This window comes from Centruroides sculpturatus, unplaced genomic scaffold, assembly GCF_000671375.1.
Source record: "Centruroides sculpturatus isolate CEXI.00-Female unplaced genomic scaffold, Cexi_2.0 scaffold287, whole genome shotgun sequence".
Lineage (NCBI taxonomy): Eukaryota > Metazoa > Arthropoda > Arachnida > Scorpiones > Buthidae > Centruroides > Centruroides sculpturatus.
Genome location: NW_019384456.1, coordinates 430,455 through 453,311, shown reverse-complemented (window position 1 = coordinate 453,311; position 22,857 = coordinate 430,455). Strand labels below are relative to the sequence as shown.

General features: G+C 28.4%; 2 protein-coding genes across 6 annotated transcripts in view; one reads left to right on the top strand and one right to left on the bottom strand.

Moving 5' to 3' along the window:
* The window catches only part of LOC111620686, a 132,583-nt gene extending 129,122 nt beyond the window's left edge, over window positions 1-3,461 (bottom strand). Inside the window, exon 1 of the mRNA XM_023362663.1 lies at window positions 3,255-3,461. Coding sequence (XP_023218431.1) covers window positions 3,255-3,311 — 57 coding nt within the window. The 5' untranslated portion in view covers window positions 3,312-3,461. The remainder of the gene's footprint in view (window positions 1-3,254) is intronic.
* The window catches only part of LOC111620693 (ras-related and estrogen-regulated growth inhibitor-like), a 151,223-nt gene extending 132,405 nt beyond the window's left edge, over window positions 1-18,818 (top strand). For all 5 annotated transcript variants that reach the window (XM_023362680.1, XM_023362678.1, XM_023362681.1 and 2 more), the window contains 8 exons: window positions 467-611; window positions 708-931; window positions 1,026-1,069; window positions 8,114-8,425; window positions 12,671-12,801; window positions 12,887-13,071; window positions 14,302-14,425; window positions 18,624-18,818. In XM_023362680.1, the coding sequence (XP_023218448.1) occupies window positions 8,314-8,425; window positions 12,671-12,801; window positions 12,887-13,071; window positions 14,302-14,425; window positions 18,624-18,812 (741 nt within the window). In that variant the 5' untranslated portion in view covers window positions 467-611; window positions 708-931; window positions 1,026-1,069; window positions 8,114-8,313 and the 3' untranslated portion in view covers window positions 18,813-18,818. The remainder of the gene's footprint in view (window positions 1-466; window positions 612-707; window positions 932-1,025; window positions 1,070-8,113; window positions 8,426-12,670; window positions 12,802-12,886; window positions 13,072-14,301; window positions 14,426-18,623) is intronic.
* The last annotated feature ends 4,039 nt before the right edge of the window (window positions 18,819-22,857 follow it).

The window sequence follows — 22,857 nt, the reverse complement described above, 5'->3', positions numbered from 1 at the left end:
AACTGAGATTTATTAACTATGTTGAATATTTCATTATTCATAAAGTTAAAATATTATATAATACCTTGAAAATTTAATTTATAAATAGAATAACTATGCCAATAGATAAATTTAACAAACAATTCGGTTAAATTTAATGAAAATAAAAAGTCTTTAAGTGTAGGTCGTCCTCTGCAATACACGTAAGATATACGAACGGATTATTTTAAAACGTATCTAGTTAAACAGGCGTTTATTGGTCGAATAAAGCGTGTCTCCACCTATATTTTATTAAACTAGCCAATCGGCGTTCAGATTACAAATAGTAAACTAATTTTTTTCAATGTATAATACAGAAGAACGCCTATATATTTCTATACTATTTTTAAAGTTTTGCGCGTTAATAAATACCAAAAACTTTTTGATTTTACTCTTTATTTATCCTTTTCTTCTTAGATTTTAATGAAGAAATATTATTTTCTTTCAGAAAACGTTAGAAAATGGCATTGACAGATCGTTATAAATCCCTGGAGCTTAGTCCAAGACGTCTGTAATCCTGCTATTGTCTCCTCATCAAGCATTTGTTTTCTGAAACCTTCTCTAAGCAATTAGTGATGAAAGGGGAAAAAATGGTAAAATAAGACAATTCTGCTTATTTTTTTCCCTAGAAAGGTATTATTTTTAATTATTTAAATAAGTTTAACGACGCCATTTTTATTTAAATATAGCCATTTTCTACTCACATATGAAAAGAAGGTTTGTTTATTTAACTTATATTATTTTTCTTAATTTTTTTCTTTGAAATTCAATATAAAATTCGTGAAATTTTACGTCCGAACATAAAGAAAACATTACTAGTTTCATATGTTTAAATTGCAAAGTGTAAAGGTCAAACTGACAATATAGTTTCAATAACGGACTTCTTCTACTCGAAAGAAAACTTGCTGGAAATGTAAATAATATTATTTATTTTAAATAAAATTACATTTTATTGTATTTTAGAAAAAATTTTTGTTAAAAATATTAAAAAATATGTTAATTTTTAGAGCATCTTTTCACGAAATGATGCCATTTAATTCAACAGTAACAGGTAAAAAAATGGCTAATATTATTACTTAAATATTAAAATAATTTTATTTACTTTAAAGAAAACTAAATACAATTGTGTTCTACAGCAACATTCTTTCTGAAATATCAGAAATTTTGCCAATTTACAACGTATCTTTTCATCAAACAAAGCAATTTAATTTGATAGTAACAGGCAGGAAAGAAAAAAAAAAACCCTAATTTCATTATTTAAACAGCAAATTTATTGGGAAATAAATGTGTATTTTTTAGAAATGAATAACAAATTAATTTTTTTTATTGGTTTAATAAAATAAATAATAAAATTAACAGGAAATTTTCTGACGTGATAAAATTAATACTTTAATGTTTGTAACTATTATTTTAACACATTTTTAAGCACGTATTTTCGATCTCTGACGATTTATTTCTGTTATATGACATATATAAATAACTTATAAATGCATTTATACGCAAAATAATATCAAATAAAATTAGTTAATTAGATCTATGGTTAAAATTTTTGAAATTTATAATTAATTCCTCTTCAGTTTACCCCGAAAATTTACTAAATAAATGCTTAAAAAATCGTATAAAATAATTAAATAAATTGAATTTTTTAATGATAAATTATAATTAAAAAAGTTTAAGGGGTTAATATTCATTTTTAATACTTTAGCAGCATTAAATAATTATGTGCAGTAACATTATCACATAATATCAATGCTTTATTATGTAGTTATAGTACTATTATTGATTTGTATGGTGTGCAGCATTGTATACTTTCGTATCGTTAATGCTGCATCACATACAGCACATCTGATTTTTTTACTTGAACAGCATTAGTCTAACAATACTTTTAAGTAATAAATCATAATATTCTACTGTTATAATTGACTTAAAGAGCCTACACTATCAAAACTCAGTGATAAATCGTATAAATTCACCAACCTCCCCTATTATAAATTCATTGAAAAATTTAGTAAGGAGGAGGAGAACACCTTAAAAAGTAAATGATTTTAGTAACTTTTAAAAGTATTTTAGCCTTAAATTATTTAATTTTTATGAATTTACTGCTTCAACATTCTTCATTATATATATATAGACTTAGTGCTGGATTCAATTTTAGTAGACTTTTATTATATAATTTAATTGTGGATTTAATAAATTAATAATTTATTAACTAATATAAAGACATTATTAGGTAAATTTTTGGAAGATTTTCAACACTAAACCATAAAAAATAGAAAAAAAAATACCGCGAATGAAGGACAGAATTGAATATTTAATCACTATCAAATTCCTTATGAGACGTTCTATTTTGGGAGGGTTTTAACAGTGTTTAAGTCCCTGTAATTCGAAATTAAGTCGATAAATTAATTATATTATACATTAAAATATTAAAATATTTTTTTAAAAANTATATAAGCCTAATAACCTAGTGAAATTAGTGTGGGGAGGCTGAGTGAGTAATATTATGAACGACGCAAAGGGAGTTACAAAACTATAATGTTAGCGTGTTTGACCGGCCTAAGACTCGTTAAAAGTTACGATCGAAAGTTCACAGGTCTTTGCTCCCTTATGATTGGCATGTTACATCCATTGTGCTATTTTATGTGCAAACGGAGAATTTCAAATCACAATCTCGCATATTTACAATTTACAACTTGGTTATATAAAATTTCAGATATATTTTACTGTATGCTCTTTCATTTTGATCTTCCACACAGCTTATTAAAAATGTAGTTAAACCTTAATGCAAAAAGTTCGACACTTAAAAGTTTTATAAGCAAAAATAAAATATATATATATATATAAATTATAAGTTTAAAAATTATTAAATTAATTAATTAAAAATTCTAAAAATATATTCAGAGAATTTTTAATACAAAATTTATATATATACTTGTGTATTATTTTGTATACTAAACATATAAAAAAAATCAATAAAAAAATCAAGAAGGAATGTCAATGATAGATTACAGGCCCTTTATTAAATTTTTTTCTTTTGGATAATTTTCTTGTATTTTTTTGTATTTTTTAAAGCCCAATTTCTTTAGAGAAATAAATTACAAGAGATCGTAAATACAATAAGCTATACAAATGGTATATATACATACAATTAATGGGTTATCTGCTATGTAAAAATTTTTTAAAAAATGGTAAAATTTGTATAGGGGGTTTAGGATATTTAGGCTTATAGTTCTTACCTTCTCCTCTGTTGGCATCGGACACGCACGGCATAAATTCCAAAACGAATTGATCATGTGCCACCCTTATGACCCTTTGTTCCTATAAATCTGTAAAACTATATCTCAACAAATCCGCATACAACTGTATAATTGCAATGCTGAAGTGAAGACGAACACTGCAGGGTGGATTGGCTTTCTCTCCCTTCTACTTCATGACGCCCCGATGGAAGTGCCATCCCGTGGACGAAAACTAAACTATTCCCGAAATTGACATTTTTTTTTTTCTAAATCGTGTCTTCCACGTGTTTGGATTCGAATGTCAAAAATGGCGTCGCGAAAATGGTTCTTGAATTTCAAATGTATAACTTTTATATATTTATATAAACTTTGTGTACTTAAATATTTTAAACTTAATTCTTCTGTGTTTTAAAATAGTTTTTTTTGTGTTTTTTAAGCTATAATTTAACATTTTTTAATGCACAGGCTGGCCAAAAGTCAGTTAACTGTAGTATTTAAAGGTTAAACTCGCATCTTTCAAGTTTAGTCTTTTTTGCAAAAAGTTATTGAAGTGCCTGCAAGAAACACCTGTTAATTAACTCATAAATCAAAGGATTTTCAAGTGAAAAAATCTTAAATTGGTAACCAAATTCTTGATAATTAGAAAAAAATTAATGATCTCGATTTGATTGGCTAATGATTAGGAAATAAATATTTTTCTTGTTGGAGTTTGTAAACGTTAGAAATCGCATCTGAAATGCCAAATGTTACATGTTACTAGACAATTTTTTAGTTACAAAGATAATTTTTATATTAAAACTGATCAATAACGTCTAGATTATAAACATGAAAGAGTTTTTTGGCATGATACTTGTCAACTCACTGCCAGATTTACAGACAAAATAAAAAAAAAACAAATTACAGTTTAAAATATCCCCTGCTATCAGGTACAATTAAGAGCTTACGTCCATTAAATTTATTATTTAGTAGAGGAAGGGCCTCTTATAAGTTATAGCTTAGGGTCTACAACATAATCCCGTGCCAACTGCTAATAAATCATTATTATTATTTATTTATTTTTCTGTCACAAATTGGAACCAGTTCATTCGATTTTTTACTTTATTCGAAGCAAAAATCATAGATTTATTTATAAAAATAATTTTAAAATTTATAATAATAAAATATTTTATTAAAGTTAAAAAAAATTTTTAAATGAAATATATTATTACAATTCCTTAGTTTTGTTTATATAAGTGGTTCTCTACGGTACCTGTAAGATCATAGAAAAAACCTGAACACGGATTGGTTGGTTATGTAATTAGCTCAACGCTAATTGGTTGAAAATTTAAAAATTTGAATAATTTTTTTTAAAACTCATATTTTAAAGCTTTTTTTAAATTACTTAATTTAATATTGTTAAATATGGGGGAATTGCTTACATTTGAAGACATTTTATGTTAATTTTCTATCTTCTAGCATCTCAAGCTTATTAAGTAACTGCATAAGTTATTCTATGTAATTACTGTATATTAATCCATTAAAGGAACTAATAAATAAATTTTTAAGATGAAAATATTTGTGAATATCTTTCTCAAAAACTCAAAATATTGCGAAAAACAGGAAGAAATTAATAAAAATAAATTATAAAAAATTATTGCTTTTCATAGAAATTATTAAATAGAGCCTTCTGAGAATAGAATTTAATAAAAATTTGCGTTAAAATTAATTAAAATATTAATTTTATCCGCTTCAGAAACCATTTTAAATGTAAAAATTGTACAGTAAAATACATAAATAAATAATTTTCCATAAATCAATAACACTAATTGGGGAGGGTTGAAATTAAAATTAAATTTCCAGCTTCCATTATTAATTTAATAAACCGTTAATTTATATTTTTAACATATTTAACTAAATTTTCTTATTAAAATGATTAATTAAATAAATTTTCTTAATTACCCAAACCAATTTGAACTTATAAATTATTTATTATTTATAAATTTAGCTTTAAACCTATTCGTCAATGAAAGAAGGAAGAATAGAAACTTAATAAATTTTAAATTATGTTAATCAAGTATAAATCAGTAACATTAATTACATATAAAATGTATGCTACAATAAGTTATAAATAGTAAATGGAGAACATATCAATCTATTAATCAACGACACATTGGTTAATGGGTCATAAAAATTCAATAATTCTGATATAAATCGATTTCTAAAGCCGGTACACACGTATATATTGATCAAACCTCTGAACAACGGCCACTAAAAAATGTCCGTTTTTCGGAGGTTATTTCGTTTACAGGTGGTTTGACTGTATTTAATTATAATTATAAAGGACCTAGTATCGTAATGTGTTAAATTTTATAATAATATGATTTTTTTGGAGTGGGCGGGTGCCAAATATTTCGGGCACCATCTCTCACCATCCGGCTACCTGCATTGTAGGCCTAGTCGAACCCACGATGAATACAGAAAAAAGGCTTTCTTGATACCCACAAGGCCAGGAAGGCCTTGGTAACCATCATTACTATAGTGTCTTGCTCCTGTACATCATACTTTTTTGTTAACAATAAAGTCATGCAGGTCATCTATCTAACATCTTTCAGAGGAAACTTTTTGAATTGAAATAACGCGATTTCCGGTTTGCACCAGAAGTCAAAAAGTCAATTCAAAAAGTTCCCTACGAAAGGAGTTAGATAGATGACCGGCACGAGTCGATTGTTAAAGGAAAAGTATGATGTACAGGGGCAAGACACTACTAATTTAATGTGGATAACATATATTTTAAATTAAAAAATTATTTAAAATTGCAACCCGACATTGTGACCATGTCACAATAAATAATTGCTCATTTCTGTGTTAAAATTTATAAAATTTAGAAATTTAAGAGGTTATTTTACATCTCTGACGAACAGTTAATCTACGAAAAAATATTTTTTTTGTTTTTTTAATTTTTACTCTTTTTGTCTCGTGGGCACGAAGAAGGCCTCATTTTAGCAAGATCATTATAGATTAAGCCAGACCCACAATGGGGCTGCCGGGTGGAGAGGGAAGGACCCCCCGGATGGACCCCCGAAAAATTCCCGTTTTCGGCCCATCTGGATTTGATCCCAGGTTCAATTAACTTTTCTACGATTTTTTTATCAATCCCTTCTGAAATACAAAACGTCCAATACTTTACTGACTGTATAATAAACATGGGGTCTGCAGAGGAGGCAAATGGAGCACTTACCCCCGTAGGATCGAGTAAAAATTCCACAAATTTTAATCGTAAAAGGGATTGAGATATGTAACCTTACACTCTCGACCTGGAACGCTTTGTTTGCCACAACATTTCTTGTCTCTCATTAAAAAAATTCCAAATGTTAAATAATTAAATAAAAATTAATTGTTATAATTATTTGTTTTCAAAGTTTTCCCCTTGGAAAGTTTTCTGCTGATGCCCATGATAATAACTAAGTTATTAGAACAGATTATATAACAAAGTAAAGGATAATAATAGGTATACTGTATTTAAAATTTCAATTTTTATGCTATAAAATACTTCACTTTCCCACGGAAAAGTGAAAATTATAACGCATTTTCCAGTAACTATGAACTTTGTATGGAAGAATTGTTAGTTAATTCGTTAAATAGATTCTAGCGAATATGGTAAATACATATTTTTATGGAAGAGACAAATAACTTTTATCTTAGTTTATGTGTAAGTTAACAAATTATACGACTGTGCAATGGGTATATTATTTTTTAAATTATAAATTATTATAATAACACACCCATAACTACAAGAAAATCGAATACTTGAAGGAAAGTACAGTATCTTCGAAACTGTACTGTACTTGTCTATCGTGTCTTTATGGCATTTGTTAGCTATCCGTAAAGGAATTTCAGGATGTTACAGGCAATAAATACATTATACACTATATGTTACCATTGCACACTGCCCAAAGTACAGTATATATACTGTCCGTTATGTTATCCAGTACTACAGCGGATAATGTAGCGGCTTATATGATACTTATTGGTGAATAATATAGTTGTCATGTTTGAGCCATAAGGGTCACAGCAGTACCAGTTTGTTGCCGCCAAAACTACGGGGTGAATAGGCGAGCAGTAATTTCACGTGGGGTGTCATACAAAAAATACCGGTTAATCTATGAGTATCTTATTGTATTTATATAAGTCTTTACTCAAGTGTAATAAATACCGAGTTTTCTTGTAAGACGTGTGCCTTTTTTATTTGATAATTGCTTAAACAAAACAATTTTACACTTGCAATCGATATTGATGGGCGCCGCCATTTTAGTAAGGTTACGTGACGTTTTTATTTTTTCTTTAATGATAGAGTGACTAGAGGAACTAAGTATAAATAAATATTTGCATTATTTATAAGCTTAGTAATTAATGTTTAATTATTTAAAGTAATAATTACTGATTAGTTACTTAAATTATATTAGAAAAGGTCTGCTAATGAGAACCAATCACATATGCTGTACTAAATTTATTATTAAGACACGTAATAATTAATAAGTAATAATAACAAACTATTAAAATAATAATGTAATTAAATTATAAAAAAAATTTACACTAAAGATAACCTTTAAATAATAAGTAATATTAAATTTTTTAAAACAATATTTTAAATAAAACAATTAACATTAAATTATAAATAAAATTTGAAAAATATTTCACGCTTATCGTATCTAAATTATTAATTAAAATTAATTATTTATAATTAAATGCACAGATGCATAGGTATAACGTATATAAAGGACATTTTCAATCAAACAATCCAAGGAAAGCAAATAAGACACTTTATTGATTTTTCTACTTTTAGAATATTTCATGTTTAATTTTATCTTTCTTATCTTCAGTTGAAAGAGATAAATCCGATATTATTACATAAATCTGGAGATTGTTACCTTCGAGTAAGAGATTTCCATCACATTTCTCTTGGGCATCCTCGCCAGAAGATATCGTTCCACTTCCACTAACTTGTTGTAGAATAATTCGTAAAGGGAATCCATATTTCTTCTTAATTCGTCTTTGTTTAAATTGTTTAAAATATTTTAAAATGGAACGAAAAAACCGTATGGCATTCCTCAGACTCGGACAATCCTTAACGGAAGACAGAAGAGAAGTATACAAGGTCGCTGTTTTGGGTGCCGAGAACGTTGGAAAAACTGGTGAGTCATATGACTGTTACTCTTATTGTTCTTCCTACACTTGACGAATTCTTTGAATAGGCATCGTTAACCATAAGTCGATTCGTTTCTATAGAGCAGGATTTCCCAACAGTAGTGACTCCTTAGGGGTCTAAGAAAGTGTGACCCCTGAGGAGTCACTACCCCCCTAAGGATCGATAAAACTTTGCTAATAAAAAAATGTTGGAGGATGCCTTTTAAAAATGAAGTTAAATGCTTGTTGTGTATAAGAGGTCGATGGGAAAATATTTTAAAAGGTTGGGGTTTGGTTTGATTTATTTGTTTACCACGTGGCGATCTACAGAGAGGGGATGCATCCCGGGAGGACTTTCTATGGAAATTGGGCCTCTAGTTAAGTGTTAAACCCATATATCCAGCCCATTAGTCTATATGGAATTTCCTTCACCCACGAGCAACTATCAGTGTTAAGTGGTTTTATCCACTCGGCCACTGGTAGAGAAACCAAGTGATTTTGGCACATAAATATCAAAATATTTAATATATTTTTTAAAGTAGCTAAATTGGAGTATTAATAAATATTTTAAATTTCTAACGTTATTTTTAAAATTATGTAAATCAATAATATCTCATTTTTAAATGCTAGATGTTGCAAAAAATGATTTTCGAGTATGGTCGCCATTTAAAAAAATGGCTACCATTTTTATAACTACGTCTTTTACTAAGAGAATTTTCTTCGTACCCATCATAATTTGGCCAGACCTAAATGAAAATATTGGGGTGTTAAAGGACGGAACCCGCATATTCAGATCAAACCATCCAATAGAATACGACAAAGATTCGAACCCAGATCTTCAGCGAACGATTGCAGTTTCAAAAGAAAATAGCGGTCATTTTATTGGTATATATTTTAGTTATGTATATCATGAAAAGTAAATATAATAGGGGGCCTGCTAAATGACGTAACAATCCGGATTTCTATAATTTATCAAGTGCAGTAAAGGTCCATTGGTGTTGGTTGACTTCATTGTGGGCCGGTTCCGTCCGAAATTGGCGAAAATATAATTATAAAAGAGGGATTAAAATACAATAAAAGTTCGAATTTTTAAAATGTTGAGTTGTAAAATTAGTAGTAAACTTTTAATTTACTTGCATAAATAGAATTAACGCTATTGAATCGAAAGGTAAATTACCAATTGAATTACTGTTTAATTTTCAATGAAATTATTTTATTTTTATGTATAAAATTATCAAAGTTGAACATATTTATATAATCGCAGCTGAGTTAAACAAGAAATATACTATATTTGTCAGCTTTAAATGCATCTTTTATACTTTCTTTTTACGTAACTTAGTTATATAAATCCAATAGCGAAAACTTGACTTTATATAAAGAAATATTCGACAATATACATTGAAAATAACTTTATCTCGTATAGAAATAAAAGATTAAGGGAAATCACTTTTTTATTCTGTTTTTAACATATTTTTTTCCTTTTAAAAACAAGACAAATTTGCAAGAAAATTTTTATTTTAATGGTTAAGAAATTAAATATATTTAATAAATTGTGTTATTTTTTAATTGTTTAATTAATTTATTTGCATTTATTCAAAAAATATCCAGCAACGAGTTGCCTAACTTTCCTGGCTGTTATGAGATTTTATTCAGAAAATAACTTTTATATTATTAATTACAATATAATAAAATTGTGTGGCGTCATCTGTTATGAGACTTTGTTATAAAAATATTCTATATTTTTAAATTATTATCAAATGGAAAAATTCTTAATTATAAGGGTAGTGCTCAGTTTTATAAAAAATTGTGAATATTAATAAATTATAACATCTTCGTTGAGTACGATCTTACTCAAAGTATGACACATTACACTACCTCCCTACTCCCTCGACCCTATTAAATTTTGATGGGGGAAAACTACCAAAATTTAATAGCATCAATGTCCCTTATACACAAGCTACCTTGCCAAATTTCGTTTCTTTATCTTCACCCCATCCTGAGATATGTCATTTCATGAACAAAAATTCGATTCAATTTTTAAATTTTATAAATATTATCGGCATTAATAATATATATAACGTGCATTTATTATATGTTTAATTTTTTGTTATTATGAAACATTGAGTTAGTTTTGATAGAGACAATAAGATTAATTATTAACTTCCGCTTTACGAATCTCGCATTTAACATTGCTATACATTTTCTTGTTAAGATTATATGAAATTACGCATTAAATGTATTATTTTGTTTGCAATTTTTTCTTTCTTTATAGTATTTTGTAGTTTTCATGAACGTAATTTCATTAAGCATTGATCTTAAGAAAAACACTACGGTTCGCTTTACGACGACTCGTCTAAAGATTTTGATGGGAATTCTAATGGATATTCTTGTTAAATTGTCCACGAATGTTGTGTATTAAATTGCATGTTACACGCAAATTGGACCTTGCCTGAATACAGATAACAATATGTTCAGGCATGAAGACATACATGCATTGTATGCTCCCGCGACATTCTTATTTAAGCTGGCTTTCTATCTGGTTCCACAAATGCTCGACCAGCCACAGATCTAGAGACCAAGAAAGTGTGGTAACGTGATGGAGACATTTCTAGAAAACTACAACTGTGTGTGACCGAGCATTATTTTACTGGAAAATGTTGCCCTGTCACAAAAGGCAACAACGAAGATTGCAGATTTCCTGAATGTACTGCTGTGTCGATGTGCTTAATAGTAGTATGAGAGATCATACCGACTGTCATATGAGATAATTCTCCAGACTAAAATACAAGCAGTAAAGTTCCCTAGACTAGCAGACTAGCACACCAGGAAGCCTTTATCGTTAAGCAGTGTTGTTTAACAGTAAATGCCAAATTGAAGTGTTCTTCAGTGGTCGATACATACTCTAACACGATGGTCGGCTGAACCCAAATGAAACTAGCTAAAAGCAGTATGTTCGAGTCCGTAGCATTCCTTGCTTCTCTGTCACGACAGTATAGCAAACGAAGCCGACGATTATAGGATTCTAATGGAATGATGCATAGAGATTGCTTTGTATGAAAATTTATCTTTGCTAGTTGCCTGGTAATAATACGGGAAAAGACAGGATTTTGTAGTAAGACTTACAACTGTATTGTGCATGCTCACGATCAGATATTCGTAACCACTTTATTAATTAATGATAGTTTGTCTGGGCATCCAGAGCCTGCCCGCCATGTGTGCCATCACGTATGCACTGCTTCCAACACATGCTCACAGTCAGCATGTGTTGGCCATTTTGTTGAATTACCCGCCCTCTGGTGGATTATTCGGCAAAACGGTTATCTTGCTTCCCTCAGTCCAGGCTTTTTCAAACTCTGTCAGCTGTGCTTAATTTATTTTATTGTCGTGAAGGCATGCCTGATGCACGAAGATCTTTCAAACAGCAAGTACACTGAAAATTCTGAACACATTACGCCTTTGCGAGCATTATTACTGGATTCTATGGTAGTGATTATAAGGCACTCTGCTGGCATTGCCTGATGCAATTGGATCACAACTGTGACCATTCAAATACGTGAGAAACAGTTTTATGCTGAATCTATCAACGGCCATAACTTTTTAGTCAATGAGCGTAATAACATCTGATTATGTTATATTAAAAAAAATTAATTTTGGAACGCTTATAACGACGATTATTGATCTTAACTGGGAGCCATTGTGTATCTAAAATGGCGATTGTATTTTAAATTTATATTGTTTAATTAACTTATAACTTATAAATTATGCCACATTTAAAGGTTTATTATAGCAAAATTGTCCTTATTTATTTATTACAAAGTAACAACGTTATCGTGTATTATACAATGTAAGATTTTGAGTAATGAATAAAACATCATTTTAATTAACTGCAATTAATATTAATGAAGCGTAGAAGCTTAGATGAAGGCAATTAATCATTTTAATACCACTTTTATTATTTACGTTAATTTGCCACTATTTTGAATATTTGAGTGTACGGCAGATAGAGTTTCTTCTCTTATAAATATTAATTAAAGGTAAACCTTACTTATTGAATAAACGAATAAATGATTTATAATTATTATAAGTTTCTTTATAGATTAAAAAAATCAAGTTGGTCAATTTATGAATTGGCCAAAATTTAAATATATATAGTTTTTAAAGATTTAGACCATAAATTATGGCATAAATAAGTAAAATTAGTGTAAAAACTTAATTAATATTTTAAAAAATATTTTAAAAATTTTATTCCTTAGCTTTAATTGTTAGATTCCTGACAAATAAATATCTTTCCGAATATTCCCATTGCGGTAATGCTACTTATGAGAGAAACATCACCATCGATGGAAGAGTAATTGCTATTAATGTTTTCGATGCTTCTGGCAAAGTACGTAAGAAATTTCTACTCTTTTTATTTTTTAAAAATTTTTTATCATAAAGTTTTTATTATATTACTGTATTTTCGAATTTAGGAAACATTTATAGGATTAAAAAGGCACGGAATGTTGGAGGGTATAGAAGGATACGTTGTGGTTTATTCTATTGTTGATAAAAGGAGCTTTTTTAAAGCCAGAGAACTATTGAGAACCATTCAGATCATAGATAAACGAGCAGCAATCGCCTTAATTGGTAACAAGGAAGATCTCATTCATTTAAGGTAGGTCATATAGACATCATCATCATCATCATAAACAGCTGCTGATAATGATGTCTGTATGACACAGTATTTTATATAATACAAAGTACTGTGATTTATTTTGATTAAATTTTTCTCCATTTTCGTCTCTTTTTGCCTTGTGGGCACGAAGAAGGACGTTTTTCCTTACTATCGTAGTTTACCATTTCGGTTGCTTTCATGCGGCCAAGTTCACAGTGGGGGCAACCGGGTGGTAAGGAAAGGGGCCCGACATATATGGGCCTTCATCCATTAAGAAATCCTGGATGGCTCGCCCCGGTTTTGATTTCGGGCTCTTCAGAGCGATAGGCTGCCATCTTAGCAGCTCGGCTATCACGTTAATATATCTTTAAATGATACAGAATGCACATTCCTCCATAATTTATTTTCATTATTTGAAGTAGCCCCACAAGCATTATTATTGAACAATTTATTAATTATCTTTCAGTACTAAAAAGTCTGAATTCCTTCTTTTTCTTAGTCGCCATGTTTGATGAAGTGACGTCAACCTATCGCAACATTTTATTGGCTCCGTTGTAAGCATACGACTCCTCCGATTGGATTAACTGGCCTTTTATGTGTCTTTGCAATATTTTATTTAAATTTTGAAAATGAAAATACTGTATTTCACTAATACTGATAATTTTTTTGAATGCCTCATGTTAGGGCCTCCTTCGCCCCGGCTTTACGCTTTGAGCACTTGTTGCATAACATTATAACGTGCATCTTATATAATTTAAGTTTAAAATTTTTATACAATAATCCTAATAACATCTTTATAATGAACATTAAATTTTTTTTAAAGAAATAGAACTATAATAAATTGTAATTAAAATTAATCGTATTATTTTTTCCATTAATTTAATTAAATTAATAATTTAAAGCATTAAAATATAAATTATCCAGAGAAAAATTATGTATTAAAATCATTTTAAGATTAAAAAGAAAATAATNTATTTGATCAAATTTAATATTTAATATTATTGTAAATTATAATTACTAAATTAATTCATTTAAAAATTAATTTTTTAAAAAATTTAAAAAATAAATTTAAATTTATTTTTATTATTATTACTTTTTTAATTATTTTTCACTGATTTAAATTACGTTGCATAATTTTTTCCTTTTATTTTAATTGCATTTTTAATTATTAATTTTTTTAAATTTAATTGTATGGAATTTAAGAATTAATATTTTAAATATTTTTTCAAGGACTGTAAGCGGAAATGAAGGTTATAAAGAAGGGATTAAATATTCGAGATGCACTTTTCACGAATGTTCAGCAGCTAAAGAAGCTGAAAATGTTAAAATTGCTTTCCAAACATTTTTTAGACAGGTAAATTTACAAGTTTCTTTTAAAAATATCTAACATTGAGTTGCTTAACTTTCCCGGCGACATTTAAAACTGTGCGTGTAGTGCCATCTGTTATTTCATTATTAAAAATGTTTATATTTTTAACTATTATAAAATGGTAAAAAGCTTATTTTTGTGGACAAGTACGAGTTTTATATATATATATATATAACTGTAAATGCTAATAACGAGTAAAATCGTCATTAAGCCCGACTCTACTGAATATACAAACAACTCCCTTTATCTCCCCACCCCGTCGACCATTAATCACCAAAATTTAATAGCAACGATCACCAAAATTCAATAGCAAAATCGTGTCCCTCACACACATACACTAACATCCATACAAACAGAAGAAAACCCCTAATTTTTTGCATTTCTGAGCACATCAAGCTCCCGAGTCCAAAATTGTAAAAATTTCGGGGGTTCACTTTTTGATCGCTGGCCAATACTTTCCCTCTGTTACATATTTTAAGCTTCTAAGCCTGAAAATGAAACCCTTATTTTTTATTTTAAAATAATTAAAAACATAAAAAGTTTTTAATAATATAATATCGCAACAGATGGCGTCACACACAAAATTTTTAAATGTCGCCAGGGAAAGTTAAACAACTCGTTGCTGAGTTGCTTAAATGAGTAAATGTTGATAATTTGATGTGCAAAAATATTTGAAATTTTGCCAATTAGAGTGACTTTTAGACACGAAATTTTAAATGGTGTACAATGTAACATTTCAAACGCTTTTATTTCATAATTATCGTATTATGAATTTTCGAATTAAGTTTTAATTTAAAAATAAATATACAATATACTTTTAAAGACATTTTAATTTTTCATTTTTTCATACATTTGATCGTTATTCTTCGAAGTATGCACATTATATAAAGAATATTTTGTAAAAATGAGATTATCAATTACTTACCAATCATAACACTCGAAAATGCATTCTAAAAGCAGATTTGCCCAATTTGGCTTAGTAAATATGTACGCAAAATATTTACATAGGGGTTTTCATAGAAAACCGTGGCCATCAGTAGCCGAATGGATAAATCATGGAACATTTGGTCAAGCGTAAAGTAATGAGTTTACGCTTGGCCAGGTGAAGTTTTTCTGGGTTTCCTTCAAGAACTTGCACCTATATAGATGCAAGTTTCCCGTAAAAAATCTTTCCGAGGTACAACACTCTTTGGCAGATTGCTGGTGTGCTGCATTGTCACGAAACCAAAGCAAACCGAAGTTTTGTCATAGTTTAGGACTTAGCTGTTAGTAGTTTCCTACCGCCCTGGGAATGATTAGTAGTGATCCTTTTTAAAAGATTTGTGATCATTTGGCAATACTAACTCCTTCTCTCGATCCGGAAACATAGAGAAGTGTGAGCCCAATTTCGTGGAAGCCAGCAGGACGCAGGAGGAAAAACAAAGACGATGGAAAAAGGAATAAATAAGAATGAATAATGGCTACCAGGGAGAAAATTCCAATTAATTTTCAATTTCTGTTTGCATTTTGATAATATTCTACTGGAAGTTTCCAGATAGTCACAGAGCATGGTTATATGCAAATATATGCGTATATGCACGGTTTTATGCAAATCGAACAGCTGTGTCAGGTGACCTCGACTACATTGTATTTTGCATAACTTTGTATGGGAAACTCATCCTTGAAAAACTTTGTACAACCGTAAATGCATTTTAATACAATAGGGAATACAATTTATAGGGTTTACTTTGATTATGTGTTCGTACTGGAAGGGTTTAAAGACGATACATGTTACGTTCTGTTGATGGAATGTTTGCTCTTTTAAAGACGTAATTTCATAACTGGATATGCACTGTATATACACTATATACACTTCATAAAACAAGTACTTCGAGTTAAAATTACCGATACGATTCAAATTACTAACAAACTTCTTTTTTTTAGTAGGAAGAGATACCATCCAGGTTACCATCGATTTCCATTGCATATTAGAAATTATCATTAAAATTACAGTATAAATTACGTAATTACTAATTGTACAGTATAATGCTAGCAAATTTGAGAATTATTTTAGTGTAAGAATTCTTCATTTATACACAAAATGGAGCAATAAACTTAAATTTCATTGGTCACTTTGAATATAAAATTAATTATTACGATAAATTGAGAAATTGGAAAGTTTTACAATAAAATAGTTTTATTATCGATGTATCATTTTAGTAACAATAAGTTTGGCGGTATTGGAATTTTATAGAGAGTATTATTTATAATTTAGGGAAATAAGAGCATTATTAATTAAGCTTAAATTGTAATTAAAAGTAAGAAGTATTTTGCATACTCTCTTGTGATAATCATTAACATTACATTTATTTATTTGTATCGAAACTTGAGGTACTGACTGTAATAAACCTATTACAGTCAATCCTCCGGTTTGGAACTTAATCCGTTCTTAAGAGTTGTTCGAAAATCGAAACAAATTTTTCCATAAGAAACAATATAAAATGAATTAATCCGTTTCCGATCCCCAAAACAAAAGTTTTTGTTTACCTTTTTAGCTAAATTTCATGCATAAAAATGCTTACAAATGCAATATAATATATATATAAAGAGTTCTGTTTTGTCACCNATTTTGTTTAATTGTTAGATAATCCGAAAAAATAAATACATTAAATTTTTTTACGCAGCCGAGAAATTTAAAAAAAATTTCAAATTTTACTTAATATAATTAAAATTATGTACTAATTAATAAAATTATACACACGTAATTCAAAAAATCCGCTTACGTCATATTCTTTTTTTTAAATCTTTATTTCCACTTGAGGGCGTATACACACGCTTAAAATTTGTTTATCGATCTAAATTTAAATTTTATCGATTTTTCTGCGTAAAATTTATGTTATTTCTAATTTTCTTTGCGGCGAAAACAAGTAAATTTTATTTATTTTGTCTGCAAGGTTGTTGACCCGTTCTCACAAAACTAATTTTCTCTTGCCTTGTCAAAAAGCACCAGGAACATGTTTAATTTTTGTTTATATCGTCTTTTCTAACTCAGCAACATTAATTCTACTTACATTTAAATCTTTATGGGAAAAATTTTAAGTAAAATATATTATAAAAACTTAATTTTATGTATTAAAATCTTCAAAACAAATTTGGTTGAAATAATACACATTTTACGTCAGTTTGATGTCATCTATACAGTTTTACAATGAGTAATTCTCGAAAATGACGTCACATTTACGTAAAAAATATGCACCAATCTAACGTCAAGACGTTCAATTGCAATTGCGTTCATTAAAGGCATACATCCGCCATTTTGGATCTAAAAAAGTAACATGAAGATTTTTAATTTGTATATTAAATATTAATGTTAAAAAATGTATTTATTAATATTTAAATAAAATATCGTAACAAATGGTGCCACACACGATTTTAACTTTGTCTTAATGCATCGTTGTATTTCTTAAACAAACTGTAAATATTTTTCTCTGGGAAGGTTATACAATTGGTTGCTGGATTTTTTTACAGCAGGGTCAAACTTTTTTGATTGTCGATTCCTTCAAGGAATTCATCCACCCTTTCTTTTTTTTTAATGCAGTTAATAATGAATTACTGTTAATCCATATACAGCTTTCATTGGTTTCGTTTATTTGGTTACGGCAGTACAGCACGTGAGTCTGGGAGGATACCTTCCTTTGATTACTGCATTGCGACACGTAGCGATCTGCCGAGGAAGATGCTTCTCGGGATGGCTTTCTATGGGAAACGCCCCTATTTAGGTTACAAACGTGAAGAAAACCCGGAAAACTCTTCATGACCTGCCTTTTGGCCTGACGCGAACCCACGACTAACTACCAGTGTACACTGATTTTTTCCTTCCGGACACTGATGGGTTCACAGTTTCCATAGAAACGATTCACTACATAATTTACAACATTCTGAACTTTAATATACATAACCCTGGATATTTTGGGGATCCTGTTTTAGAGAAATGTTTAAAAAAATAAAAATAAATTTAAAATTAATTTAATTATAATTAATAAAACTAGTTAATATTTATTTATTTATTTTTATAATTTATTATTTACTAATAACACAAGCAAAGGTAATCATCCCCATCATTCATTGGTAATTTGATCTTTGATACCGATAATCAGCAAGACTTTTCGATATAACCGTAATTTTATTATAATTTTTCTTTCAGGTAATCCAATCGAAAGAAGATCGCCAGCAATATTACAGCAATAATAATAACAATAATAATAATTTTCCGCAGCCAAATTTACGAAGAAACACAATTAGTAATTTCACTTTATCAACTTGGTTGAGAAGATCTCGTTTCGCTTCAACCAATACTAAAACCATTAAAAAACCAAGAACATTTACTATGTAAACAATTTTTTTTCAACATTTATGAAGTTTAATATTTATAAAAATGTTTTGATTTATATTATATTTTATTTTATATTATAAAATATCTTGTGATTCAGATATACTTGGATTTAGATATTACTTTCAAAATCGTTTCAAATCTTATGAGATTGAAAAACTCGTGTTAAAATAATAATTCAATGTATTATTTATAAAATTAAATATTATTTCTAAAGCCTCGCTTATATGCCATAAATTTATTAATTAAATATTGTATCATATACGAAATAACGCGTTATATATCACGTGACTTAAAATGGCGCATCTAAACTTTATGATACGTGGTAATAAAATTAGTTTAATTCTTGATATAAATCACAAATTAAACTTTAAAAAATATTGCTAATCTTGATACTTACATTAAATTCATTGTTTTTTTTTCGAATTTAAATATTTGTTTTGAAGAATTCTGGTAACTCGTTTCAAAATGGCGACTCGCAGTTTGAATTTACAGTGCAAAAATATTGATTTGCTTTATTATTGCTCCATTTTTAGGCTTATAAGTTTTGTGTAAGTTTTTTAAAATAATTATAATAAAATTTTTAAAAAATGGTTTAAGTCTATGGTTTACATATATATTTAATATTTTAATAATTAAAAACAGTTTATAACTCGTAATAACAGATGGCGCAACATATATGTATACAATTTTGTTTAATTGTTAGATAATCCGAAAAAATAAATACATTAAATTTTTTTACGCAGCCGAGAAATTTAAAAAAAATTTCAAATTTTACTTAATATAATTAAAATTATGTACTAATTAATAAAATTATACACACGTAATTCAAAAAATCCGCTTACGTCATATTCTTTTTTTTAAATCTTTATTTCCACTTGAGGGCGTATACACACGCTTAAAATTTGTTTATCGATCTAAATTTAAATTTTATCGATTTTTCTGCGTAAAATTTATGTTATTTCTAATTTTCTTTGCGGCGAAAACAAGTAAATTTTATTTATTTTGTCTGCAAGGTTGTTGACCCGTTCTCACAAAACTAATTTTCTCTTGCCTTGTGAAAAAGCACCAGGAACATGTTTAATTTTTGTTTATATCGTCTTTTCTAACTCAGCAACATTAATTCTACTTACATTTAAATCTTTATGGGAAAAATTTTAAGTAAAATATATTATAAAAACTTAATTTTATGTATTAAAATCTTCAAAACAAATTTGGTTGAAATAATACACATTTTACGTCAGTTTGATGTCATCTATACAGTTTTACAATGAGTAATTCTCGAAAATGACGTCACATTTACGTAAAAAATATGCACCAATCTAACGTCAAGACGTTCAATTGCAATTGCGTTCATTAAAGGCATACATCCGCCATTTTGGATCTAAAAAAGTAACATGAAGATTTTTAATTTGTATATTAAATATTAATGTTAAAAAATGTATTTATTAATATTAATTAAGAATGTAAATTAATAAACTACTTAAAAATAATTATTAAACATTAATTAAAAAGTATAATTGTATTTTCATTTATTAAGTGCATATTTCCGCCATTTTGAATCTAAATGTAATATTAGAAAAATGTATTTATTTTTTAACTTTTAACATTAAAAAGCGAATTAATTAAAATTAATTATTCCTAATTAATAATGAAACATACAAAATTAACTAAGAAATACAGTTTTAATTAAATATTCAAAATGGCGGATGTACTGTATTAAATATATACAGTGCATCCGCCATTTTGAATAGAAAATAATAAAAAACGATTTAAATTTTTTTAATTTTAAAGAAATAGGCTAATTTACATTAATTATTGTTATTATTATTACTTTTAAATTATTAAAACGACTTTAAAGATAAACTAAATCGCTTATATATATATTCTTTTTTGTTTTTTTTAAACTGTAGTTTTATTTTTATCGCTTCCATAATGAAGTCATAAATATCAGAAATGTGCAAAATAAATCTAAAAATAAATTCTTAGATCTGATACTATAAATATATATATAATGGTAAAGACTGTAAGAAACTATGTACTTCAAACAAACATTAAATTCTCTTCAGCATCGATCGATCAATGGTGATAATTCGCTTAAGTATCGATTTACGAATCATCAATGGAAGAAATTAGCTTAGGTATCGATCGATAAATCATGAATGAAGGGTAATTCACATAAAAATCAATCAGCGTATCATTAAAAGAAAGAATTTGCTTCAGTATCGATTAATCAGTGGAAATAATTCGCTCATGTATCGATCGATCGATCATCATCAATGGAAAGCATTCGCTTTAGTATTGATCGATATATCATCAATGGAAAGAATTCACACGAATAGCGATCGATCATTATCACGGAGAGAATTCGCATCAGTATCATCATCAATGCAAAAATACATGTTTTTTACAAGAATTCTTGTAACCATTTTCGATTGTATCGTTTCCAAATTACTCGGATTGTTTATTGCTATTTCTTTTTTAAAGTTTATTTTATTTTTTCCGTTCTGTTTTTTTGCTACATCGACTCTATTCTAAATTTAGCGGCTACCGCTTGACGATAATTAAACATAAGCTATTCAAATACGTGATTCTAAAATAATTTATAATTTAATACAAAAATATCTTTCTACGTTACGTAATTGAATGCTTCTTGTATAATTAATTCATGTTCCAAAAGAGTTTATCGTCCATTTTACTGTATAAAGTTTAATGTTACCGATTAAAGTCCCGTTAATGTGCTTTGTGTTTACTTTCCTTCCTTTATCTTAAATTACTTATCAGTGATATATGTACTGTACATGTACGGTATGTGTATGTATGTACTGTATGTAGGGAATTTTTTTGCGTTTTTTAGGTCATATATATATATTTAATTTTTTANGACTTTTAGGCCACTCTATGCTGTGACATTGTTATAGTGTTTATATAATTATTTTTATATATAAAAAACAATTCAGTTTAAAAAGAACCGAGTTTACAACAAAAAGTAAACTTATCTACAGATGGGGAGAAAAGGGGGAATATATATATGTATATAATTGCTTTTTAATGGTTATATGGAGAATCGTCTGAAGTTAACAAACGAAGATAATTTATCTCGTTGATAAATTAATTTTGTAAGCGAACAATTTAAGGGACAATTTATTTTTGGTAAAATTGAACCAGTCACTGAACTAAAAGACAAGAAATCACGAGGGTTCCCACGTATTACATTCTTTTGGTTAAATTACTTTTCATTTACTAAAGGTCTCGCTGATGATCTATTGTAGAAAAAATAAATATTCACTCCCACAGAAATTTTTCTAAACTGGATTGGGAGGAGTAAACCTACAGATTATCCATTCGTCTTGGGTAATCATTTTTGGAAAACCATTTATATACATATATTTAACCTATCAACGTCAAGAACATTCATTCACCTCTTGTGTCTTGGTATATAATATAAATCACTTTTTACTTAACTATTTATTTAGTAAATTATAATTATAATTGCATAAATTAAGTCAAGGCCCACCAGTGGCCGAGTGGAGAAAAACCACTGAATATTTTGGTCGTGGGTTCGCGCCTGGCCACGTAGAGTTTTCCGGGTTTCTTCACATTACTGACATTTAAATAGGAGCCAGTTTCCCATAAAAAAAAACTCTCGGGGCGACAGATCGCCCTATACGAATAAATCAAACAAAACCAGAAGGTCCTCTGCCCTTTACCAAATGGAGAGCAAAGGGTCGTCTATAAGTTATAAGATTAAATCTTATAGTATGAGGCTCTAAGGTCTTTAGCCTCGAAGTTGTGGAATACTCAGCTTACGCGTGAATCCAGTAGATTGACGCTCCGTTTTGCTAGAACTTCAAATCTCTGACGCTAGAGGATAATACGGCGCCGCAATAAATCAAATTCGCATTTTTTACCTCTTGAAATTAGCTTCAGAGCGTTTAGTTGTACGCGCAAATTCATCCCCGTATCTGGAACGATTACGCTTTTAATTTTTAAAATTTCTGACACTAGTAGATAATATGGCGCTTTGATAAATTCAAAATAAAAAATT